General features: G+C 49.0%; 1 protein-coding gene across 5 annotated transcripts; it reads left to right on the top strand.

Annotated features, from left to right (window-relative positions):
* Window positions 1-17,663, top strand: LOC116942538 (uncharacterized). Of its 5 annotated transcripts, none has more exons than XM_032954599.2 (5): window positions 1-310; window positions 1,980-2,485; window positions 3,387-3,473; window positions 14,495-14,554; window positions 16,316-17,663. In XM_032954599.2, the coding sequence occupies exons 2-5, from the start codon at window positions 1,981-1,983 to the stop codon at window positions 16,897-16,899; spliced, it is 1,236 nt and encodes a 411-aa protein (XP_032810490.2). In that variant the 5' UTR covers window positions 1-310; window position 1,980; the 3' UTR covers window positions 16,900-17,663. The 5 variants fall into 5 exon arrangements, 4 of the variants coding, with proteins under 4 accessions (XP_032810490.2, XP_032810499.2, XP_032810482.2 ...); XM_032954608.2 differs by having other exon boundaries at window positions 1-423; XM_032954591.2 differs by having other exon boundaries at window positions 1-575.
* The last annotated feature ends 8,037 nt before the right edge of the window (window positions 17,664-25,700 follow it).

The following is a 25,700-nucleotide window of genomic DNA, read 5'->3' as shown; positions in this document are numbered from 1 at the left end:
TTTGAGAGGGGGGGTCTGACTTTGTGACGCCGTGTGACAAGGGGGGGGTCAAAAATCGTCCAAAATCGCGTGACGTCATTTATGGACGGCCCCATACACTAACAACTACCCATAGACTCAACACTGCCCATCAACTCAACGCTGCACCTCCGATTATAATGATCACGGTTGGGCGACGTGCTGTGCGAAAGAAGTTCAACGTGCGTCCCTGGGTGTTGGGTTTCATCGACACTGCCGCAGAATCGAGTGGGTGTCAAATTGCCGCGGTCCCTGACTTTTTTTATATAACAGGTCCCTGCAGGGTGGGCTGGTAGGACAAGTCTCTGCGCTGTCTATTGCTGATTTTACACCCAACAGCACGAGATTTCACTTCGTTAAAGTATTGAAAGGGGACGGACGGACACATTAATCTATTGCAGGCTGGTACACTCAGTTTACAACTTCGTTCCTACCAGTAAAACGTTATCATCCACATCAGCAACAACACCTACTACTACTACAACAACAAATACACATCATCCGTTACAGTAACATCGTCGTAAGCTTCCCTGGGCCCGGAGACTAAACGGAATCGCGTACATAGTCTCTGTCTGTCTGTGTGTGTGCGTGTCTGTGTGTGTGCGTGTCTGTGTGTGTGTGTCTGCGTGTGTACGTGTATGTGTGTTTGTGTGTGCGTGTCTGTCTGTGTCTGTCTGTGTGTGTGTCTGTCTGTGTGTGTCTGCGTGTCTGTCTGTGTCTGTCTGTGTGTGTGCGTGTCTGTCTGTGTCTGTGTGTGCGTGTCTGTCTGTGCCTGTGTGTGTGCGTGACTGTCTGTGTGTGTCTGTGTGTGTGCGTGTCTGTGTCTGTGTGCGTGTCTGTGTGTGTCTGTGTGTGCGTGTCTGTCTGTGTGTCTGTGTGTGTCTGCGTGTCTGTCTATCTGTGTCTGTGTGTGTTTTTGTCTGTGTGAAGAGCGATTGTGTAGCGGTTAGCGCGCTGCACTATGAACCTGGCGACCCGGGTTCAATTCCCGCTCACGGCCAACACCCCAGTGACGATTATTTGAACCGGTCCTGGGCCTCCCCTAGATCGACTCAGCCTTAAATGAGTACCTGGTGCGATGTGTAAACATCGCCACTGGGGAGACAAAGGCGGTCGGGCGTGGTGCTGGCCACCCACCCCCTCGTGTACCGTTCCGGCCTTCATAGGTGCTCGCTAACAGCACTTGCCCCAACATTCTGTTACAGGCTACACGGGGGATCTTTGTTTATGGTGAATAGGGACTGCCTCCAAATGCCCAGCTGCGTGTTAAATTGACTTTGTTAAAAAAACAAAACCAACTGACTTCACCGGGGGCTCTGTCGCATGGGGGTGGTGATTCGGTGCATCAACGGCAGCCATATTACATCAGGATGAATTTCCTGGCAGCTAATTGGCTGGTGTAGTGATGATGTCATCCCTAGCGACCACTGTATGGCTGAGACACAAATACAAATATCGCTGCCTGCTCGGAATTATTATTATCTCGGTCCGGCTATCCGGAGTTTTACTGCAGCTTCAAAGACCAATTCTATCGATGCTACCTCCCCTTGCCCATTACATGCATTTCAGTTAACCTGTGTTAATATGTTTAACTAGACAATGTTCTAAACCTGATCATGATTTTCAGCTGTTTGTCAATGGCCAGGGGACCAGGTTAGACATCATTCGGCACTGATGCTGGCAATTTCCTGGAATGAAATTCGGATAGAAGGGCTCATAAGGCCATCTATCTCGCCCTTAAAAGAGACAATTAGTCTCAATGTGCACTCAACATCATCAGCCATTCTCTATTCACTGCTGGAGGAATTCATCCACATGCCGTCGCCATCCCTCGCAGTTCAATGCTGCTTCCATCCATCTTCGCGTGAACTGATTTCATCGCTGCACCTCCACGGTGGTTATGAGAAGTTTCTTGTCTTCAATGCATTCATCACTGTTTTCAAATATTTACGTCCCATCAGAATGGCATGCATGGTGACCACCCCAGTGCTGGAGCCAAGCGGGGACTTCCCAGCGTGGCTGAAGGCACAGGGCGTGAACGCGGAGGTGGCCCAGGCCATGGACTCGGAACTGGGCATCCGGGACTACGGAGTCCTGCGCGCCTGCGTCGGGGACGGCCTCGTGCGGGCCGAGCTGCTGGCCACGGCGCGCGACCGCCTGCCCTTCGGTTTCTACGCCGTGCTGCGGCAGGTGGTGAAGGCCTTGCAGGGTGCCGAGCCCCGCGACGCTGGGATGCTGCGCTTGGACGACGCCGCCACTTCCTCCCCTGGCGACGTGAACCTGGGAGGCCTGGTGGAGGTGCTGCTCGTGCTGTTCAGCGGCTTGAGCCGGGAACTGCTGCTGTCCGTGCAGAGGCTGGGAGACATTGATAACACTGGAATGTGCGCTGTTGGCTCCCCTTCAGCCAACACTGTCGTTTTCCCTGAGAACAGTGTGATGAATGAAATTGAAGATTACAAAGTGAACGGTAAAGTTGTATTCTTGTTCGCCGACCTTATTTTATAATCTTGGTTCTTTCAGTAAAGTCACGTAAATAGAAAGAAAAAAAAAGAAAAAATGAAAATAAAAGTAAAAATAATCATAAGAGCAAAAACCCACGACGTTTCGATTGCAACACAAGCAGTCTTCATCAGGTGGAGAGAAAAGTGGGGGCAAGCTTCCAAATGTAGCTGCTTATGAGGCTTGTCCCCACTTTTCTCTCCGCCTAATGAAGACCGCTTGTGTTGCGATCGAAACGTCATGGGTTTTTTGCTTTCATTACTTTCAATTTATTATTTTAATTTCATTATTTTCATTTGTATTTTATTTTAATTTATTTTTTACGTGACTTTACCAAAAGAACCAAGAATATGAATTCCTGCAGTCACGAAAGTTTTAAGTATAAACTTATTTTATAACATTAAATATCTCATTATGAGACCTCTTTTGCCAGTAACAAGATATAGGAATAGGTTTTACCCTTTTAACTGGCACAAAAACTGACACCTTTATTCAAGGCATCATGTTTGCAATAACCACAACACAAGCAGTCAAAATGCAAACAAAAAAGACAACTATGATAATAATATGCACTGTCCTTGCACTGTCCTTGAAGAAAGCCGTCTCGGGTGTGGACCAATCAAATTCAAGGACAGTGCATATTATTATCAGAGTTGTCTTTTTTGTTTGCATTTTGACTGCTTGTGTTGTGGTTATTGCAAGCATGATGCCTTGAATAAAGGTGTCAGTTTTTGTGCCAATTAAAAGGGTAAAACCTATTCCTATATTAAATATCTCATTTATGGTATTTAGCCATTGGATTTAGCAAACTTGTAAAAGAATGCATAGGTTTGGAAAATAAACCCGCAAATGCATTATGCTTTATACAGATGAAGGTGAGAAGAACTTCATTCCAGATATGGGAGAATCGCAAGCTGTGGACGCATCACCTTTAATAAACACGGAAGCCCTTGAAGGTAAAACCAAATTATAAACCCAATTTTAACGTTTCCCATTCTCCTCTAATAATAATATTCATCCTTTTGTCAATCTACTTCTGTATGAAGGCCTCCCCACCACACGTTGGTCATGATAATTGTTGACCATACTTCAACAAGCTCCTTGATGCAAGTTGGTGAAGGTGGTTCTCAGGACTGCTTCAGATTTCACCTGCCACAAGTGTAGAGGTGTTACGGGAGGGGGACATGCGGTTATAGGGCGGTGGCCACACACACGTCCGCTACGGCCACCACCCTGGGGGGCTGTGGGGGACGCTGTGATCCCTCCCAGCCCCAACCCTCAGTGAGGAACTGTATAAAAGGGGGGACCCTGAGAGCTGAGGGGCAGTTCGACTCGAGCAAGATGAAGAGCCAGTGACGAAAGAAGATCAACTAGCTAGATCCTGGAACTCCTTTGGCCCGCTGTCCTTTTGAGACCCGATGTCCTTTTGAGGACCGGACTTGTGTGGCCGGTGATCGGGACCTGCGCCGAAGCTGGGCCAGGTCAAATTGCCTCTTAAGAGAGAACCAGGATAGAGGGAACCAGTGAGCTAGCGTGGGCTAAGGCTCGGGAAACGTTCCCTCTATAGAGTACAGGTGAAGAGGCTGTTACCTCTTCAAGTATCAGATTAGCCACTGTAGAGTGAAGTGTCTAATAAATACATGTTGCCTCCAAAGAACAAGTCTCCGTAGTCAATAAGGCCACTACAACTGGTGACAGAAGTGGTTTTTACCTGCACGAGATGGTGTTGCATATGTAGGTGTCTGAAAATTTGATGCAAAATAATGAAAGTTAAATGAAATTTGAAATCTGCCTAATTTATATGAAATTATGTAAATTTATGTAATTATGCTAATTTGAGGGATAACCATATTAATTTATGGGAGTGGGTGTGGCTATGTTAATGACAGCCTTTATGATAATAAGGCCCTGCCTCGTTGACAAGGGTCTGTTATCAATCGGGACAATGCAATTAATCGTATGCTGTTATGCTAGTGTCAAGAGTCAACTCTGCTTCGTGGTTTAAGTTCGTATTATCGATCAGGATAATACAATGATTCTCGCTTTAGCATTTACCGAGTATGGATTAGAGTTTATGTTAGGTCCCCAAGTTCCTATAATTCTCGCTTTAACATTTACTGAGTATGGATTAGTATGTTTATGTTAGGTTACCAAGTTCATATCTCATCGCAGAACCAGATCTTATGCATAGATTTCAGGAAAGAATCACACGACCACTTCTGCATTAATCAATTTATTCTCTAATTAAACCTTAACTTTAAAAGATACAACTCTCGGCTTGGAATTACAACACAGTATCAACACAGTCTCATCAATGACTGGGTTGTTTCACTTTGACAACAGCACCTGTGGTTAATTCCACCACGTAACGCGAGCTCTGTTGGTGAGAGAGTCGTTAAAACATGCATATGCTAATCTAAATAAAAACCTTAACCATATAATAAATGATTATACTTGAATTGTTCACGCAGTACCGCACTTATTCATAGATCCATAAGCAACCCTTATCACATTGTTAGCACATTAGGTCACGGAACAGTTGAGTATTCTGTAGAGTACGCGAGTGCGTGCGCGATCAGTAACGAGAAGTACTTAAAGATTATATGACGATATTAATACGAAAAAGGCGATCAAAAACAGTTATTATTCCCAAAGGCACAAATATCTCAATAGATCCATTGGGTAGATTATATGATTACCAGAATAGCTTAGGGTGAGGGGGTGCAGTGGGGTGTGCTCTCTCCCCTGATATCCTTATCTTGGACTAACGTTTAATTAATTGTGGACCAGATCGCCTGATAAGGAAGCCGGTTGGATACACTATCCCCCCCCCCCCCCACGTGAGCGTTGCTCCGTGGTGAAGGTGTCAAGGATTCATTCGTATTGATGGATCAGTTGGTACTTATGCGATTAGAAGTACAGCCCAAAACAAAATATTAAGGAGGAAATATTACGAATATACTTATAAACAACGGAGTGTTCACTCGATCTGCCGTGATGCCTTCACAGCCACTGATGGCCTATGGACTTGAGTATTGGCTTCTGGTTAAGGACCAGTGCATGTTTGAGTGATATGAATTGTTTTGAATAGTCAGTATTTGGAGTTGAGACTTTAGGTCAAGCGAACGCCTGATTTGTCGTGTAGTGGAGCAGTGTGCGTCATACGTATCAGTTGATTAAGCTCGGCCCACACTGGTTGACGTAGGCTGACCAGCTGACGTTGTTGTAGTTGCGATGGCCTGTCGGTAGATGGCGCACACAGCACACTTGTAGCGTGCGCGGGAGGTGAGTTGGCTTGGCAGCTGGCCCACGTTGTTGTAGTTGCGATGGCGTACACAGCACGCTCGTAGCATGCGCGGGAAGTGACGTTGGCTTGGCAGCTGGCCCTCATTGTGTCGCTGAGTGTTGACCACCGATTGCGCTATCGGCGCTGGCGATGCACGTTCGTAGCCTCGTCGCTAAACAGCGACCCTCGCCACCCCGGCGGGCGGCAGAGACCTCCGCGTCGACAGAGGCCGACCCACGCAGGGGCGATTTGAGCTGTCAAGCGGGTCTTGCCCGCCTGCAGATGAGATGAGGAGCCGCTCCGATGAGTTGAGCCCCGATGAGCCGGCTCCGGTGAGCCGACCGAACTCAGCTGAGTTCCGGACGAACTGAGTTGAGGTAATGAGCTCCTTGCTGAGCAGCTGAGGAGCTCTGTTGAGGAGCCCCGTTGATGAGTTCCCCCGAACTCTTGCTGATGAGATGGCGAGCTCAGCTGATGGGCTCAGCTGAGCTGAGCTCAGCCGAGCCGAACCGGACTCCGATGAGCCAGCCGAACTGAACTTTCAATGCGGCAGCGTCCTCTTTTATGCCAAAATCCTTCCTCTTGACTCCTCCCCACAAGGTGAGGCTTCTTTTGGATTTATCGGTGTGTCTAGGTCTGGAGCGTGTGTCCGTATGCGTGTCCTTGTGTATGTGTATCCTTGTGTGCGTCATTTACGGCCTTGTTCTATTGATTTCTCTTTCCATAGACCATCAAAAAACAGCAGGTGTTACAAATCGTCTCAAGACGTCTTTGTCTGTGTGGCACAACCTTAAGGGAGGCGGAATTCTCCCCTGTGTGACCGACTCTCACCGCTTCCCAGACCCAGGCCCCCTCTTTTCATACCATCAAAACAACAGGTGTTTCAAATCATCTCACAGGCGTCTTTGTCTGTGTTACGTAATCTGGAGGGAGGGGCGATGTTCTCTGATACGACCTTTACCGACGCACGGAGAAATGGTTAAGTTTTTTTTTTAAGTTAACATTTCCATCACAGACTTACAGTTATGATTCTGCACGTGACTCGAGGTCTGCTGTGTTTGCTGTGTCAGTCTTCCATCGTGGCGCTTGACTTTAGCTCCAGGGAAAGTGCTCTCTTAAGCGTATGTATACTCTGAACATGTACGGCAGGAAGACAAAGGTGGCTGGGAGACCCTCTTTTTCCTTGGCCCTCGGTTTAACATCGCTCAAGTATCCGCAAGGCCATGCCAGCGGGACATAGCTCATGGCGAATAGCGTTAACATTAACGCTCTATGAAATTACATGGTTCCTTTAACTGAAACTCCCTGTCTCACTCTCTCTGCCCCATTATCGTGCAACTGCTAGCTTTAGTACAGACACCCGATGGGGTCTCTCCCGCCCTCGCTTCAGGGCTGCGCCTTGAGCTGCTTCTCGGTCTACACACGCCGTTCATCTCAAGGTCTCCATTAATTTCGTCATTCCGTCTGGTTGCGGTGGGGGAGTGTTATCTCCAGACTCTCCCTTCTCGCGAGTACAGGTGGCAGCAATAATGAGTTGGCTCTGATTCTTTCCACTCTTATCTCTAGCGTGCCGAGGTCAGTTTCACATGCTGCATTCAGTGTTGCCTCTCTCCACGCCCTTGGTTTTTCTTAGGCTCTTTGGCTTACGTGTTTTTCCTTCTCTTGCTCTTTGAATTAACACTGCATTATTAGTCGCTTATGTCCCGAGGTTAGAGAATTCGTTTTGACTTAGAAAAATATTCTGTGTCATAAGCTTCGGTCAGGTTGTGCAAAAACTACGAAAGGTGAATTAACATGCAGTATTGGATTAGCAAATGGGCAATAGTTCATTGATGTAGCTCATAGCCTTGTCTCCAATTGGAGCGAGCACGAGGATCGATAGTTTAGCCTACTCCTGTTGTTGAATTTCGAACTTTAACGCTAGAAGATGCAGAATAAATGGTTGAGCTTTTTGACTCACCTATGTCTAGGCTAACGCGAACTCTCCACGACCCTAGGCTCCGCTTACGTCAACCTTGCAGCTTGCGCTCAGCTGTTTTTTTTTCAAAGCGGCCCGTGCTGAGGTTGGGGGAGGTTGTCCTTGGAGCCTATTATTTATTTAATTTATTTATTTAACTATAAGGTGGATAGTGTTAGTATCAACGCTCTGTGTGATCATGCCTTGCAATTTCCCCAACCCAATTATTGCCAAGGTCTGCTGCTGAGTTCGTTAGCACGCTCTTGTCTCCGCTTTCACACGCTACGGGAGGACAAGGCGTCTTTTTGGCTTACGTGTTGTTTTTCAGTTTACTATGCTCTTATATGTTTTATTCATAAAAATATATATAGGTGTATCGGTTAATTTCTTGTTAATATTAATTTTGGAAAAAGGTGCATATCCAACAATGGACATGAGGAGCACAGTTCGTGGGCGCGAATCAGGCCAAGTTGACGACCCTGCAGAGGCGGGTCCGCACGAGCCGGAGACGGAACCTGGGGCGATGCCGGTGCTTCAACAGCCATAGCAGCCGCCGGGCACGCCGCCACAGTCGGGGGATGGGCTTCGGGATGCTCACTCCCGCCTCGCCGAATTACTGCTCGCCGCCGCCTCCATACTTAAAGAAATTACCCATACGGGAGGAGCGGGGGTGGGAGAGAGGGGGGAGAATCGGCGGCAAACTACCGTTCCCGCCATTAACACGGCGCCGCAAATTGAAATTGGTGCCATTTCCGGGGTGGACTCCGGGGGTGGCAGGGGCCGGGCACGCCACGTGGGAGGCGGCACCCAACCACCGCTCGCCACGTCATCCCCAAGCGATGGCCACGGCCGTAGCCAACCAGGAATCTCCGCGCCAGAAGCGGTGCGACCTACGGAGGGGGCCACCATTGCACTGTACGAGAGTCCTGTACGGGACCATCATCGGCAAGCGACGGAGCAGACGTTCCAGCAGCAACTGTCCGTTTTAACAGCGTTCACAGCTGACGCAGGCGACTGGGGAGCCTTCCAACGACGCTTCCTCGCCCACCAAGAGATGTCGGGCTGGTCCGACGATGAGGCGCTGCGCGCCCTCCCAGCGACTATGGACGACGACGCTCTGGCTACCCTAGTGTCAGCCCCGAGATCGCGTCGCTCTACACTGCAGGCAGCGCTACAGTTGATGGCCACTGTCTACTGACCGCCATCTGTGAGTCGCAACCATTTTCACGAATGGAGGAAGGGCGCGAAGGAAATGCCTCTCGCCTACCGCACAGCTCTTTTGGCCCTCGCTAAGGCGGCTTTTCCGCGGATGGACTGCGAAGGCATCGATGCCATGGTAACGGAGAAGCTCCTAGTGTTGGCCCAGGAGCTGGGCATCGTTGTCCTGGCAGCAGATGATGCGGACATATGCTCGTTGCGGGTCGCCAAGAACATTCATGGTCACGAGGTCTTGAAGCGAAACCGGCCTCTCATCACTGCCGCCTCCACCTCGGAGCGCAGCGAGCCCCAAGACGCCCAGCCATCGGAGGAGGTCTTCGCTGCGACTCGTCTGGGGGATTGGAGGTCGGGTGGCCGACAGCCTCAGTATCCGGCGCGCAAGCTGGAGCAACCGAGACCATCGTCAGCCCTCGTCACCTGCTACAAATGTGGCCTCCGAGGCCATGTTGCATCGGGGTGCCGGGCTCCACGGCTGCGTGCACCAGGACCTCGGCCGAACGACGCCCAGGCTTCCAAGTCATCCCAGCAATATCCGGCAAGTCGCGGCACCACACATGCTCGGCCCCCCCACACACTACACACGACTCACCGCGCCGCACATGACACATCACGCACCACGGGCGCCAGTTCAGTGAGGGGTGGTGCGTTTGGACGAGCGCTCGGTCCGGGTCAGTGGTCCGAGTTGGCTCATAGGGTGGTTGCTGCGTCGGCCGGATCGTCTGTGGTTGCGGGTTCCATTGAGGGAGTCGAGGTTCGGGTACTGGTTGACACTGGGGCGTCGGCAACGATTATCTCCGACCTTATCTATAACATACTCCCTGTTCAATGTCGACCATTACTGCCTGTTGACGTCCCGTGCTATGCGGCAAATGCAGGATCCTTGGGCATCATCGGTCAAATCCGGGCGAGAATTTGAATTGGCGATATTAAGCTATCTGGGCCAGTCTTGGTTTCATCCTCTCTCGCAGTCCCATGTTTGTTGGGAACGGATTTTTTGGCTGAAATGCCGATTAAGATCCTCATTGATCAGGGCTGTGTTGAACTTCCTTCGGGCCGCCGCATAGCGTTTTTGGTTTCCCCAAGCGGTATACGCACAACCGCTGCGACTGTACAAGCAAAAACCTCTCGGCATAGGGGTAGCACCACATGGGGTCCAATTGGGTTTATGAAACGGAGCAGTGAAGGAGCTGTAGTTGTTGGTGGCTCAGACGATAGTGCAGGCAGACAGGGATCCCTTCATCATGGTTCTAAATGCGGGTCCTCAAACGGCTGTGGTCCCACAGGGGACCGTGCTCGCTCACGCGTCGTCGGCACCAATGGCAGAACCGGTGATTGGGCATGTGCATGACGGTCCCACTCCACAGCCGGAACTAAGCCGGGATCAGGGGTGGTTGGATTCACTTTGTTCTGAATCCACTGACCTGTCCGGTTCGCAACTTGCTGCACTGCGCGCCCTGTTGCTTGAATTTTCTGACTTTTTAGCAACCACAAATATGATATCAGTTGCACCGACTTGCTACGTCACCATATTGACACAGGTGACACCGCCCCCATCCGGCAAAATCCATTCCGGTAAAGCCCCGCCAAGAAGGAGCATGTCAAATCGGCTGTTAATGACATGCTGTCGGCGGACATCATTTCCCCTTCCACCAGTCCATGGGGGGCCCCGATCGTGCTCGTCAAAAAACACAATGGGTCTCTGAGGTTTTGCGTAGATTTTCGTCGCCTGAATAAGATCTCTGTGGCCGATGCATATCCACTCCCCAGATTGGACGAATCATTGGACGCCTTGGCGGGGGCACAATATTTCTCCACGTTAAACCTGCTATCGGGATTTTGGCAACTTCCCCTGGACGAGGAGTCAAAACCCAAGACCACTTTTAGAACACCCTTGGGCCTATTCCAGTTTAATCGGTTGCCCATGGGACTCCACTCAGCTCCCGCGACATTCCAGCGCTTGATGGAATTGGTTTTGGCCGGTCACCAATGGGATACCTGTTTAATTTACCTGGACGATGTCATTCCTGAAAATGCGGTCCGCTAAATTAAAGTTCAAGCCACAGAAGTGCCACCTCCTCCGGGAATCTGTGCGGTATTTGGGGCACATAGTGAGTCGTTCAGGTATCTCCACTGATCCCGCTAAAACTCAGTGCGTCAGCTCCTGGCCTACGCCCACTTCGGTCAGTGAGGTTCGTAGCTTCATAGGGTTTGCCTCATACTATCGGCGGTTCATTGCAGACTTTGCCACCATAGCCAAGCCCCTCCACACTCTGACGGCAAAGGGCCTAAAATTTTGCTGGGATCCTGAGAAGGAGGCCGCCTTCCGCTCCCTCAGGGACGCCCTCGTGAGTGCTCCGCTCCTGTGTTACCCTGATTTCACTGCACCCTTTGTGCTCGACACGGATGCCAGTAACACCGGCATTGGCGAAGTGCTCTCGCAGGTCATTGGAGGAGTCGAACGTGTTGTCGCCTACGGTAGCAGGGTTTTATCTCTGGCAGAACAGCGGTATGCATTACCCGTCGCGAACTATTGGCTATCGGTTTTTTTATCCAACAGTATCGGCCGTATCTCTACGGGCAGCACTTCACTAACCGTACGGACCACGGGACATTACAATACGCACTCCGTGTTGACCAGCCATCGGGACAACTGTCTCGATGGTTGGAAGTCCTGCAGGACTACCAATTCACGACCACTTACCGAAAGGGTGTTCGCCATACAAACGCTGATGCCCTGTCGTGACTGGCAGTCGGCGGGGAATGTGCATGTTTCCTTGGATCGGGATGTTGCAAACCGAAATGTGTTGTCCCGTCCACTGTTTTGGCCGCTGCCGCTGACACACCGGCTCCGGGTAGCTCTCTCTCTCAAACGGGTGGGGATTTGTTACTTAATTTGACCCTCGCTGACTGGGGCCTGCTCCAAATGGGGGACGCGTCCCTCCTCACGCTACGTTGTAAGGCTGGCGGCTCCACGGACGGTCGGAGAAGGGTCGATTCTTGGATAATGCGGGAGGGTCTCCTTATGAATTGGGATGGAAAAGCCCTCCATTACAGAATTGTTGTGCCGTCCGCCTTGCGGGGTAGGGTCATTCTGGCCGCTCACGAGCGGCTGTTGCATTTGGGGTTTCACAAGACCTTAGTCATGCTCCTCCTTGACTTCTTCTGACCGGGCATGGATAAGGATGTGTCGATTGTTCTCAAAGGATGTGTGCAGTGCGCCCAGCGAAAACCGCCAGCCAAAGCGGCTTGTCCACCGTTACAATCCATTCGAGTCTCTCGTGTCAATGAGCTCATCGGGCTCGACATTTTGGGGCCATTCCCGGCAATGCCTAGGGGTAATAAGTACCTGCTGGTTGGCGTCAAATATTTAACTTGATGGCCCATGGCCTGGCCACTCGCTAACCAGTTGGCAGCGGCCATCGCCGAGGCCTTTGTCCAGGGCTATGTCCTGGACAACGGCGCACCGGAGCGGCTGCTGACCGATCAGGGAAATAATTTCTCGAGCTCCCTTACTGCGTGAGGTGTGCAACCTGTTGGGAACAAAGAAAGTGCGTACCTCCCCGTACCACCTGCAGACGAACGGGATGGTGGAGCGGCTCCACAGGACGTTCACGTCCATGCTGTGCCATCAGGTGTGCGAGTCTCAGGTCGATTGGGACCTCCAAATCCCAGGTGTTCTTGCCGCCTATAGGATGGCTCCCCACGCGGCAACTTGGTATTCCCCCTTCTTCCTGATTTACGGCAGGGATGCTGATCCGCCCGTGGATGACCAGTTGGGGATTTCGGTGCCCCACCCTAAATCCAAGTTGGCCGATCATGTAAAATTCAACCTTTTGAAATTGGCCGAGGCACGGGAGGCTGCGGCACAGCATTCATGCTCTCGCCAATTGGCGAACGAGCAGTTGCGTGCACACCGCACACACACCCACGAGTGGAAACCTGGCGATAAGACATGGCTACACCGTCTGCAGGTACCGTTGGCAACATCCCCTAAACTGCTGAAGCCATGGAGAGGGCCGGTTGAGGTTGTGCAGGTCGCACGGCCACAATGTGTTCGGATTAAGTGGGGGATACGGCTATGGTATGTTCACCCCTCACGACTGAAACCGTTCATTTCACCGCATACATCCCATGGATGTCCTAGTGGCCGAGCATGTGATGTGTCCGTCGACTCGGGGAATGTGGTACCATCACCTTATCCTCACATGCCACTGCCTGTTCCACTTCCAGGCACACCGGAATTGACAGCTGACAAAACACATCGGCCACCGGAGCCGGACAATGAACATGGAACCAGGCAGCCCACACTGTGCCCTCAGGGGCTGCCTGCCTCAACCCTCAGACCACCATTCCCTGCCCCGTACAACGGGCCAACCAGTTGGACTCGGGCTAAATCACGCCGGTTTTCGTGAGGGGTGGTTGCTCACTGTCCAGGCGTTCTTCTTCTCCTCACGAACTACGCGTCGGGTCGGTTACGTTGCATCGCGGGTTCCGGTGCCGGGGGGGGGGGGGGGGATATATTTTTTTTTGTATATATTGTGTATAGTGTCTATTTGTACAGGTGGGTTGGGGTAATTTGTTGTTGTTGTTGTTGTTCTGTTCTATTTTTTTGTTGAGTGTTGTTGCAGCCGGGACGGCTGCGGGCTGTACGGGGGGGGGGGGGGGGGGGGGTGATGTAGAGGTGTTACGAGAGGGGGACACGCGGTTGTAGGGCGGTGGCCACACACACGTCCGCTACGGCCACCACCCTGGGGGGCTGTGGGGAACACTGTGATTCCTCCCAGCCCCGCCCCTCAGTGAGGGACAGCATAAAAGGGGGGACCTGGAGAGCTGAGGGGCAGTTCGACTCAAGCAAGATGAAGAGCCAGTGAAGAAAGAAGATCAACTAGCTAGACCCTGGAACTCCTTTGGCCCGCAGTCCTTTTGAGGGCCGGGCAAAGCAAGCCAGGGTGCGACACCAGAGCCACGAGGCCCGATGTCCTTTTGAGGGCCGAACTCGTGTGGCTGGTGATCGGGACCTGCGCCGAAGCTGGCCCAGGTCAGATAGACTCGGGAAACATTCCCTCTATAGAGTACGGGTGAAGAGGCCGTTACCTCTTCAAGTATCAGATTAGCCACTGTAGAGTGAAGTGTCTGTAATAAATACGTGTTGCCTCCAAAGAACAAGTCTCCGTCTTCAATAAGGCACGACACAAGTAAAAGCCATGGCTGTGAATCAAACTCAGGGCTTGGTTTTTAGCTTAGTGTGTTAATCCACTGCACCATTGCTGCAACATTCACCTCTTTGTGTTTCTATATCTCTATCTGTCTATCACTGTCTGTATCTGTGCTGTGTGTCACTCTGCTCTCTGTACTGCGGCGGGAATGCATACGTCCTAAAGTTCATAATGCCGAACACGCAATACAAACCGAAAACACATCGGAGAAGCGCACATTGATTTGAGAGTCCACAGCAAAGTGCACCATTACCGTTTTCTTGAGGGAAAGTATGTATGTATGTTTAACTTATTTTGCAGACATGGGAGATTCGAACGCTGTGGATGAATCATCTACAATTAAGACAGAGGCCCTTGAAGGTAAAACCGAATTATAGAGCCCACGTTTGAACAATTTTTCCAATATTTGCAGTCATATCACAGATATGTTTCTAGCTCTTCATCATCACCATCAGCCATGATCAATCCACCGATGGGTTAAGGTTTTCGAAAGTCATCGCCATCTCTCAGAGTCTCGCGATGAAAGTCTATCAAACTCCTGCACACGAGATGATTTCATCGCTGCATCTCCATGGTGGGCATCATATCGGACGTGTTGCCTGCTTTGGCTGCCACTCTTTTTAGCCTCGACCACCGGCCCTTATACGTTTTAGCAGCGTGTACTGCCCAAGCCCATTTTTTTACAGTAAATATGACTCGAAACAGGAGGAATTCTCCACGTTTCTGGTGTTGTGTATGTCGGTTATGAAAATTTTTATGAAAATAATCAAAATTAAATGAAATTTAAAGTTTGCGTAATTATCCGAATGTATGTTAATTGATTTAATTACGCTACTCTGCCAGCCTCGCCATCCTCGGTTGATCGCGGGGCCCCTTGGACCCTGCCGCTCGCCGCCCTCTTCTGGCGCTCGCCGAGCTGTGCCTTGTTGAACTGTCGAAAGCGCTATTGTGTGTGTCGTGCTGCTGTTTTATCCGAAAAATCTCCCCCCTCTGCGCGTCTCTTGCGAGAGGAAAAAAACAGATGCTCACTCTGCGTTGTGGGGGGGGGTGTAGTCCGTGTGTTCGTGTGTGTCCGTGTGTGTGTGCATGTCATTTTATTGAGCCATCTGTTCCCCCTTCCTGTGATCACCGTCGCCCTCCTCAAGGTGTTACATTTCTGGCTCTCCCGCGCTGCGGGAAGACAAAGGCGGCTGGGAGGCTCTCTCTCTTTCTGGCTGGCCCTCGGTTTAACCCTGCATCATTATCATTTTGGTTTATGTTTCCCGAGATTATTCCTATAATGTCAGCTTATTCTTGTTGTTAAGTTTCCCTTGGACTTTCTGTTAATTAAAAGTAATCAAATCCTGTCTGTCCGGTTGTTCCACCGTCCTGGAAGCTGCTCGGAAAGAGAAATTCCTTCCCACCCCCTTCCTCCTTTTGATCTCGAAGGGTGTTACATTCTGGCTCTCCCGCGCTGCGGGAAGACAAAGACGGCCGGGAGGCTCCTTCCTATGGAACACAGTCTATCTTGGCTGTGTAAGCTCGTCCCATTCCGCCTCATTCCTTCTCGATAACCCTTGATGTAACTCTGCATTTTCTGTCCCCAAGATTTGTGATTTAAGAGTTCATCATTAGATGTTACCTCCGATATTCCAAGGGTTTTATACTTTTGCTCCCTGTCCGCATACATACACGATGTCGACCTATTTACTAAGTTCTAAACTTTAACCCTCGTATTAATAGCAAAGAAGGGTAATATGTTTAAATCTCTTTCTGTATGGCGTCATTCTGTCTGCGGGCTGACGAAGGGGGGGGGGGGGGGGTCCCTGAAGCCTGGAATTCCCCCTTCCCATTCGGTGACCCGGGGCGGCTGTGTTACATCAAATAGGTTTGTTTGTGAATTGTCCTTTGGCAATCTAGATATTTTGCAGATAGTCACTAACCTCCCTTTGCCCCGGAGTTTATTATTAATATTTTTACAGCCTTTTTAGATCTCCAGCTGCTTTTTGCTGGTCCTTGTCGTAGCGGGTGTTATTTATTTATTTATAATAAAAAACACACATCGGCAAGTCTTATTAATATCAATTTTGGAAAAGGCCTATAGATACAACACATTTTTTTGTATTGTTTTCCCCCACACAGGTGCTAGTGGCATTGAAGAAAATTCGGGGTTCATCGTGCAAGACGTGGTTTCACTACAAGGGATGGGACTGAACTTCACAAATTTCGAAAAAGTTGCTTCGTGTTCACGGCTGCAGCAGTATCACAATCGGCAGAGGACTGGAAGTGAAATGCGTACGGATAATAATTCTGCAAAAACTGGACACTATCACGGGCGACAGGAATCACCAAACGCCATTGAGGATTTGCCTAGGAGTCGGCAGGATCCTGCTGTTGAAGAGGCCGACCGATCAGTTAACCAGCTGGACACGTTAACGTCGCTGGAAGTGAACGGGAATGTTAACTTGGTGAACAAGCCATACGAGTGCACAGTGTGCAAGAAGAGCTTTGTGCGGCTCTCACTTCTTAGATATCACCAACGCATACACACAGGAGAGAAGCCGTTCCACTGCGAGATGTGCAACCGGTCCTTTTCGCATTCTTCCAATCTGAAGGTCCACGAGCGCACGCACACGGGGCAGAAGCCCTACCGTTGCGATATTTGCAACAGCAGCTTCTCGCGCAGTCATCACTTAACAGATCACCAGTGCACGCACAAGCCTTGAGCAGAAATAGTGGTACAAGAAATACGATTGTTGATTTGTGCATAATTGATTTGTGCTACTGGACATCTGTGAAAACTACTGAACATCTGTGAAAAAGTGCTAGCTTATCGAATTCCTCCAGTATAAATACATATTCTGATTTTCAATAATTGTGCTATCAGTATCAGGTCATGAAGCAAATAATCCATTCAGAACTCTCACATAGAAGTGCAACCCTTTGTGCCAGAGAACGGTCTACTTGAGCAGATCAAATCCATCCTCGTGGCCTATGGTGCACACAGTAGAGGGTAAGGTGGTAGTGGTTTTCCCTACCATGTTTCCACTTAGTGAAACATTTTAATTTTCAGAATTACATTTAGCCAAATTAAGTGCTGAATCTAATTTTTTGTGATGGGGTTTTTTTAATGTACAGTTATTGGTGGCTAGACTGAGACCATCTCACTCCAGTTGAGAACCCGTTTTAATGACGGCCTGATTAATCCCAGATTCGAACCCAGGTTCTATGGTACCGGCTCAATACCCGGACTTGTGAGCCACCCGGCCAGCTTGCATTACCGGGATGAAAGCTCGCTTGCGGCAGACCCACATTGGATATGTATGTATATTGAACTTCTTTCTCACCGTATGTAGCTAACTGTGCTAATCGGAGGTGCGGGATATCAGTTGTAATGATGAAATGTGTTACTGTGGACATTTTTCACGGTGTTGTGTAAGGTATACTACTATGCAGTTTTGTTGAATAAAAGACATGACATCAAATAATATCCTTTTGGCTGATTAATTTTGTTCAAGGCATACCTTAATGACTGCAACTGGTAAAACGAATAATACAACTTATCATTATAATTAACAAGTCAACATCCACACAGGTAACGAGACCGTTCCATTTGCAGATAAAATATCATTCTGCAATGCAGGGGACATTTAAGGTGTATCCAGGGTTTTTCCATAGCCCTTTGGGACCCATTCGCTTAACCTTCAACAATGTGAATTCAACCGTGATGAAGCTTGGAAAGCTGAATGGAATTCATAAGAACTTGCAAACACCTTGTGAAAGACCCAACGCAGATGATCCCCCGGTTTTGGTCAACCCTAAAACGTAGATGCAGATATTGTTCGTTAGTTTCTCAATCCACTTGTTCTGGTGAGGGTTGCGGCGGTATCATACTGAATAGGGTGGTCCAGAACTCCCTTTCTTGGCGACGGACTCTTGCTCTTCCAAGGTAATTCCCAGGCGATCCCAGGCCAGCCGAGCGACATCGTGCCGCCAGCATGTCCTGGGCCGGCCCCGGGGGTTCTTCGCCTAGATGCAGATACCTGATGCACAAATGGAAAATTGAAAACCCTCAGTTGTGCGACTGTGGTCATCCAGAACAGACAGTACAACATATAACGACGCAATGCCCCGATCCACAAATACGAAGAAAACATCACAGCGATACACTCTGCTGCTCCTAATGCGGTTGTCTGGCTTGACCACCTTGAATGTGATATTATAGTTCCTCTGCATCTACATCAGCCGTACGAAAGAAGAAGTAGGCCCGACTTTGATGATGTGCGGTTAGGTTGTGTGCAACTGATATGTGTGAGTGGTGGTTTATTTGTCCAGTAGACCAAGGCCGTAATTATAATATATGTTCAAATATGTTCAAAATGTCCCCCCCAATATATTGGTATAAAATATATTTCTGTTTATATGATTGTGGTTATGGTTGTACTTTATCAAACCCTAATCTCTGCCATTACATACAATGAAACAAGAAAAGGTAAAAAAGAAGAAACAGAGCAATGTAATACAAAACACTATTAGACATTATTGTAAAAAATAAATAAAAAGTCCATCCTATGTGTTACTGAATTTTTTATTTTAGGCAGGAAATTCGTTTTTAAATTTAGATTTTTTTTCTGAGGGGGGGGACCTCCAGACCCCCTGGAAGATTTGGACCCCCCAATGTTGACTCCATAGCTACGGCCTTGCAGTAAACTCTCTCGACTATCTGCATGTGGTTTATCCGATTTGCGGTTTAATTGCGCACCTGAGATTTTGACATAAATTACTAATTGCTCATGGTTTTTCCCTTAAACCCAAATTAATCATCTAAACACAGACATATATAGAGACCAGAGGACGCCAACAGGCGAACAGCACAAAAGACAATAATGTAATACTGGCAAAGGAGGTCTCGTGATGTAGTTGCTCACCCCGAGCTCTCAATGTCCTGGTAGTGACGTTGTCTTTGTGCTGCTCGTCTTTTGGCGTCCATCCTCTGGTCTAACACCGTTTGAGACGAGGCTTTAAAGAAAGTTGTCTCTGGTGTGGACCAATCAGTTTCAAAGACAATGCACATACTGTGAGGGCATGCTTTTTTGTTTGCGTTTTCACCGCAAGTATATGTGGTTAATGCAGACATGATTCCTTGCAAATGTTTCGGTTTGGTGTTTTAACATCTGAACACCTGTTTTATTGCCAGAAAGGGGGAAACCCTATTATCATGGGGGCCGTCCATAAATGACGTCACGCACCTGGGGGGGGGTCAGACATTTGTGACGATGTGTGACGAGGGGGGGGGGGGAAATATGACGTCACATCAAAATGCGCAACTTTAAATAAATATAGACAACACGTTATACTTAATTAAGTAGACTTTTTAATAAATGGTATCTCCTACAACATCAGAGTGCAGTGACACATTAAATACGCACGACAATGACAATAGTTGAAAGTGATTTGAAGCATGTTTTATTTTCAAAATGGAAATATGGTTTTGGGAGGGGCAGAGCTTTGTGACATCTTATTTGAGGGGGGTGTAAGAGCCATAAGACAGAAAGTGAGTGTATTATTTCTGTATATAGATTTGATGTACATCCATCATACATTTGTTGACGGACTGGTTATGTTTGATTTGGAATATCTCAACTGTGTAGAAACCCCCCTGTGGTTAGACGCTCCGTTGGTTGAACCCATGACGTCAATTCCGGTTTTTACAGTATAAACGGGGGGCTATGAGAAGAGCCGATGGGGAGCGAGTGGATACAGTCCTTTGGCCGTGCGACGAGGTGGTACAGTACGTGCGACGAGGTGGTACAGTACATGCGACGAGGTGGTACAGTACGTGCGACGAGGTGGTACAGTACGTGCGACGAGGTGGTACAGTACGTGCGACGAGGTGGTACAGTACGTGCGACGAGGTGATACAGTACGTGCGACGAGGTGATACAGTACGTGCGACGAGGTGATACAGTACGTGCGACGAGGTGCTACAGTACGTGCGACGAGGTGCTACAGTACGTGCGACGAGGTGATACAGTACGTGAACAGGCGAAGATATAACTTTAGAAAACGCTCGTTTTTGTGCAACTAAGAAATAAAGAAAGAGTTTGATTTATGACACCTCAAACACGCGTCAGACTTTTTTCTCCCACAACTTAAGGGCGTAGCTTATGTTCTGGTACAAGAAAGCTGCGCCTACAATAGTCAAAAGACTCCTACTCAAGTGGAAGAAACCTACAATAGTCAAAAAACTTCTACTCATGTGGAAGAAACCTACAAAAGTCAAAAGACTTCTACTCACGTGGAAGAAAGCCGTGCAAGAAAGAAGAGAGAACGGCTCTTCACGTCTCACTAACAAGGAGGTGTGGGGGCTGATGCCCCCCCCCCCACTCCCCATTATGTGGGGGCTGAGCGGGGGGGGCGCCACGTCTAATTGGTGGAGGCTGATGCCCCCCTCCACGCGCGGGGGGGGGGGGTGCGATGTTTACCTCCCCCACCCCCGTTCCCTCCGCGTTTGTGTCTTTCGGGGTCCCCCGCGCCCCCGAGCGGGTGACCGGCCCCCCCCCGTACCAGGGTCCTCTCGGACCGACATAACTAGCGGCTGGCCGCCCCTGCCTAGGGGTTGATTACGCGCGTGCCTTCCCCCACTCGCGTGTCCTAACTACGTGGATTACGTAATTGTTTGACTCGCTGTGTTTGGTTTAGTTAATTATTTCCACTAAGCCGTTGTGTCAACAAGGCGACCACTCCCGCGCAGTTCGGATATTAATAAATTAATCGGCGCTCACGCAGCCCCCCCCCACCCACGCGTTTTCTCCGTGCGACACTCGCGCGTGTCCCACCGTTAGCACTGCGGTGCGCGCTTATACATGCGCCGGCGCGGGCAACCGTTAATATTATATGCGCGCGCGTCACACCCACACTGATTTATAGTCACCCACACACCGTCGCACGCCGATCACTGTCCCACCGCTCTTCACACATACACATGCACCAAGCGTCACAACGTCAGTCTGTGCTAAGATTTATTTCCCGGAGCAACTAGGGACCCCCGTTTTTGGCCCCCTCCAGCCAGCACCCTTCGGACCGCACCTAACCTCCTATCACCTAGCCGTCGCAGAGTGCGTCTATCCCCCAAGCTCGAGCTGACTGCGAGCTGGACTGAATTGGCCCCCCTTCCTGTACCTACTCACCTCTTCAGCTGCCCGGTGGGGGCTGGGGAAGATGCTCGCCTTGGGGACTTTTTCTGGCCGATCGTTTCCAGCTCCACCCTGCATGCGTCGCACGGATGCTGAGAATGGCTGGTCTATTCCACCGCGCCAGAAGAACTCTGATCCAATCCGCCCCCTCCGGCCCCCTTATGTCCCCAAAGCCCCTTATCCCCTCCCCCCTTCCCATTGTCTCTGTGCCTGCATTCCTCGCCGTTGACTCATCGATAATCTCCTCGCTCCCTGCAACTTAAGTCAACTCATATCTGTCTAGGGGCTTTTCCCTCCCACCCCGCTGTTTACCCTGCCGCTGGGTACTGGCTGAAGGTCCCATCCCCCTGTGTTGTGTATGCTTCATCGCGGCCGGCCTGTAAAGCTCTATGCCCCCTTTTTGGGGGGGCCGCCATGTAATCCGGTCTGGGGGGCTCAGCCAATTTCCTGGTCCGGGGAAACCGTGGAACGTCCCTGCTAGTGGGGTCCTCGGGTGAAAACCCATCGTACCAGGTGATCCCTCCCTGAGACCCTACGGAGGTGCATGCGTGCGTTCGTGGGGGGGGGGGGGGTGCGAGGAGAGGGTAGCGCCGGCCGAGCTGCTCCGCTGCGGTGGCACCACAGAGGCAACAAGTTCTTGTCTAAGAAGAAGATACCATTAAGATGTACGAGAAAAGATTGTTACCAAGAGTGAAAGACAAGCAAACGGTAATGAGTTACTGAAGCCTGCTAGTTACATAAACAGAACTGTGAGCTGTATTCACTTTGCCAAGCCAAGACAGTGCATATTTTAGGAACGGATCTGCAAAGGTTATTTTCCTTGACTAACTCAAAGTTTTTAAACCTTTTGCAACTCGTTGTGCACTGAGAAAACAAGATGATGGACGACATGGCAAAGTCAGCTACAGTACAAGGCAGCACAAAGGCACGAAGCTGCGTGAGAACACGTCGAGCAGGAAAGTGCGGTATTGGCGGGAGAGCGACGGTGCTGGCACCTAGCCAGGGTGCCTATGGCCATATAGAGTCAGAAAAGCCCATGGAAAAGTGGCTCACAGAAGTATCTGAAGATACAAGTGAACATCGCTCCGTAACTGGAAATGACTCAATAGTTTCCTCTAAAAGCTCCACAATTTCGGCACATGTGCTAGAAGAAGCAGAACACGCAGCTCTGTTAGCCAAGGCAGCATCTTTAAAGAAGAAACAAGAAATCGAGCTTGAAGAAGTACAGCTGAAAGCTCAAAAGGAGCAGTTGGAATCAGAGACTGCTATTGCAGTATCCAGTGCTAAGCTAAAGGTGTTTGGAGAATATGTGGACACTTTGGATGGCAAGCATGAGTATTTCAAGACCAAGACAAGTTCCAGCAAAACCTCAGGACTGGACAAAGAGTATAGAGACAGATCATTTGAGAAAGCCCAGCCGGCCCATGCTATAGGAGCAATTTAGGACTCTTAATCAACTCCTTCAAGAGGTAGAGAGGCTGGTACAAGTACAGCATACTACAGACCAGACCCAAGTCAACACCACCAGATGCCTGAAAGGAATGAAATAGATCTTTATCAAGTGATGCAGCGTCAGAACGAGACTACAGAGATGCTTGTAAAACAGCAAAATTTGTCTCACGTTCCTCAGAGAGACATTCCTGTGTTCAAAGGTGATCCACTTTTCTACAAGTCCTTCATCAGAGCTTTCGAGCACATCATTGACAGTAAGCCAGAGAGTAGCCAAGACAAGTTTTATCACCTGGAACAATTCACCAGTGGAGAACCACAAAATCTCGTGCGCAGTTGTGAACATATGAGTCCAATCAGAGGCTACCAGGAAGCCAGGAAGCTACTTCAGAAGCACTATGATGATGAGCTGAAGATAGCCAGTGCCTATATGGAGAAAGCTTGGCAGTGGCCTCAGATAAAAAATGAAGATGGAAAAGCGTTGCACACGTATGCATTGTTCTTGATTGGATGTCGGAACACCATGGAAGATATTGAGTACATGAATGAAATGGATCATCCCACGAACATGCGAGTGGTCATCTCAAAGCTTCCATATAAGATGAAAGAGAAGTGGAGAGAGAAGGCCTTCAATGTTCAAGAAAGACGAGGAAGAAGAGTCAGGTTTACAGACTTGGTGGACTTTGTCGACAAGCAAGCCAAAGTTGCAATGGATCCGCTGTTTGGAGACATGCAGGACACCAACAGAGGTATTGCAGGAAAGGGAAAAGACAAGACTGCAGACATAAATACCCATCAGAAGAGTGGCCTTAAAGGAAGCAGTTTTGCAATAAGCGTCATGTCTTCTGAAGAGGGACAAGCACCAGACTCACTTCAGAAAAATAGTCGAGACAAGCCTGCTATTGCCTTCCAGAAACCCTGCTTGTTCTGAGAAGAATCACACACTGGATTCTTGCATTAAGATCAGAGAACAACCACAGAAAGACAGAATTGAGTTTCTGAAGAAAAGAGGACTTTGTTTTGGATGTCTTATACAAGGGTACCTGAGCAAGGAGTGTAAGAAAAGAATGACATGTCAAGAGAGTAACTTGAAGCATCCAAGCATGCTGCACGTCATTAAAGAAAACAGTGTCACCTCTAAAACGAATGAAGATGGCACCACTGAACAGAAGACAGCTTCAAGTGCTATTGCATCCCTTAAGCATGAAACTTGTGGCTACACCGGGGCTGGAGACGGACATTGTATTCTCGCCATTGTTCCAGTGAAAATCAAATCCATACGAAGTGCGATGAGTGTGGAGACATACGTGTTGGATATGCGCCTTTTTCCAAAATTAATATTAACAACAAATTAACCAATACAACTATATATTTTTTTTTAATGAATAAAACACATAAGAGCATAGTAAACTGAAAAACAACACGTAAGCCAAAAAGACGCCTTGTCCTCCCGTAGCGTGTGAAAGTGGAGATAAGAGCGTGATAACGAACTCAGAAGCAGACCTTGGCAATAATTGGGTTGGGGAGATTGCAAAGCATGATCACACAGAGCGTTGATACTAACACTATCCACCTTATAATTAATTAAATAAAAATGCCCTCCAAGGACAACTTCCCCCAACCTCAGCACAGGCTGTTGTTTTGAAATTAAAATAATGAAGCAGACAGAGCGCAGCACAGAAAGCTGCAGGGTGACGTCAGCAGAGCCTAAGGTCGCAGAGAGTTCACAGTAGCCACAGACATAGGTAAGTCAAAAAGATCATCCAGTTACACCGCATTGCTTTAAAGTAACGTTAAAGTTCGAAATTCGACAACAGGAGTAGGCTAAACTATCGATCCTCATGCTCGCTCCAATTGGAGACATGGCTACGAGCTACAGCAATGAACTATTGCCCATTTGCTAATCCAATACTGAATGTTAATTCATCTTTAATAAGTTCCTGTACAACCTGACCGAAGCGTATGACAAACACAGAATTTTTACTAAAGTCAAAACGAATTCTCTAACCTCCGGACATAAGCAAATAAGAAGGCAGTGTTAGTTTAAGGTTAGGAAAAAAAACACGTAAGTCAGAGCAGCCTGAATTGGGGGCAGGAGAGGCGCCTGCGGGTGCCCGTGCAAAGCTGACCTCGGCACGCCAAAAATCAGAGCCAACTCATTATTGCTGCCACCTGTACTCGCGAGAAGGGAGAGTCTGTAGATAACACTTCCCCACCGCAGCCAGACGGAGTGACGAAATTAATGAGGAACCTTGAGATGCACGGCGCGTGTAGACCGAAAAACAGCTCAAAGCGCAGCCCTAAAGGGAAGACTGAGAGAGTTACCACAGGCTGTCTGTGCTCAAGGTAGAGTTAAAACCTAATAAACAACGCACACACCACACGATAAACACAACCTTGTTAAACAAATACTACACATACTGGAGCGATGTTAAACCGTGGGCCAGGGAAAAAGAGTGTCTCCTGGCCGCCTTTGTCTCCCTGCCGTACATGATGAGAGTATACATATGCTTAAGAGAGCACTTTCCATGGAGCTAAAGTCAAGCGCCACGATGGAAGACTGACACAGGAAACACAGCAGACCTCGAGTCACGTGCAGAATCATAACTGTAAGTCTGTGATGAAAATGTTTTTAAAAAACTTAACCATTTCTCCGTGCGTCGTTAAAGGTTGTATAAGGGAACATCGCCCCTCCCTCCAGGTTGTGCATGGAAAGAGGAATCAATAGAACAAGGCCGTAAATGACGCACACAAGGATACACATACACAAGGACACACATACGGACACACGCTCCAGACCACGACACACCGATAAATCCAAAAGAAGCCCCACCTTATGGGGAGGAGTCAAGAGGAAGGATTTTGGCATAAAAGAGGACGCT

Source organism: Petromyzon marinus, chromosome 1 (genome assembly GCF_048934315.1).
Source record: "Petromyzon marinus isolate PM22_M1 ecotype Great Lakes invasive population chromosome 1, UKy_Petmar_22M1.pri1.0, whole genome shotgun sequence".
Taxonomy (NCBI): Eukaryota; Metazoa; Chordata; class Hyperoartia; order Petromyzontiformes; family Petromyzontidae; genus Petromyzon; species Petromyzon marinus.
Note: the sequence above shows the minus strand (reverse complement) of the source record. Positions and strands in the feature narration are given on the sequence as shown.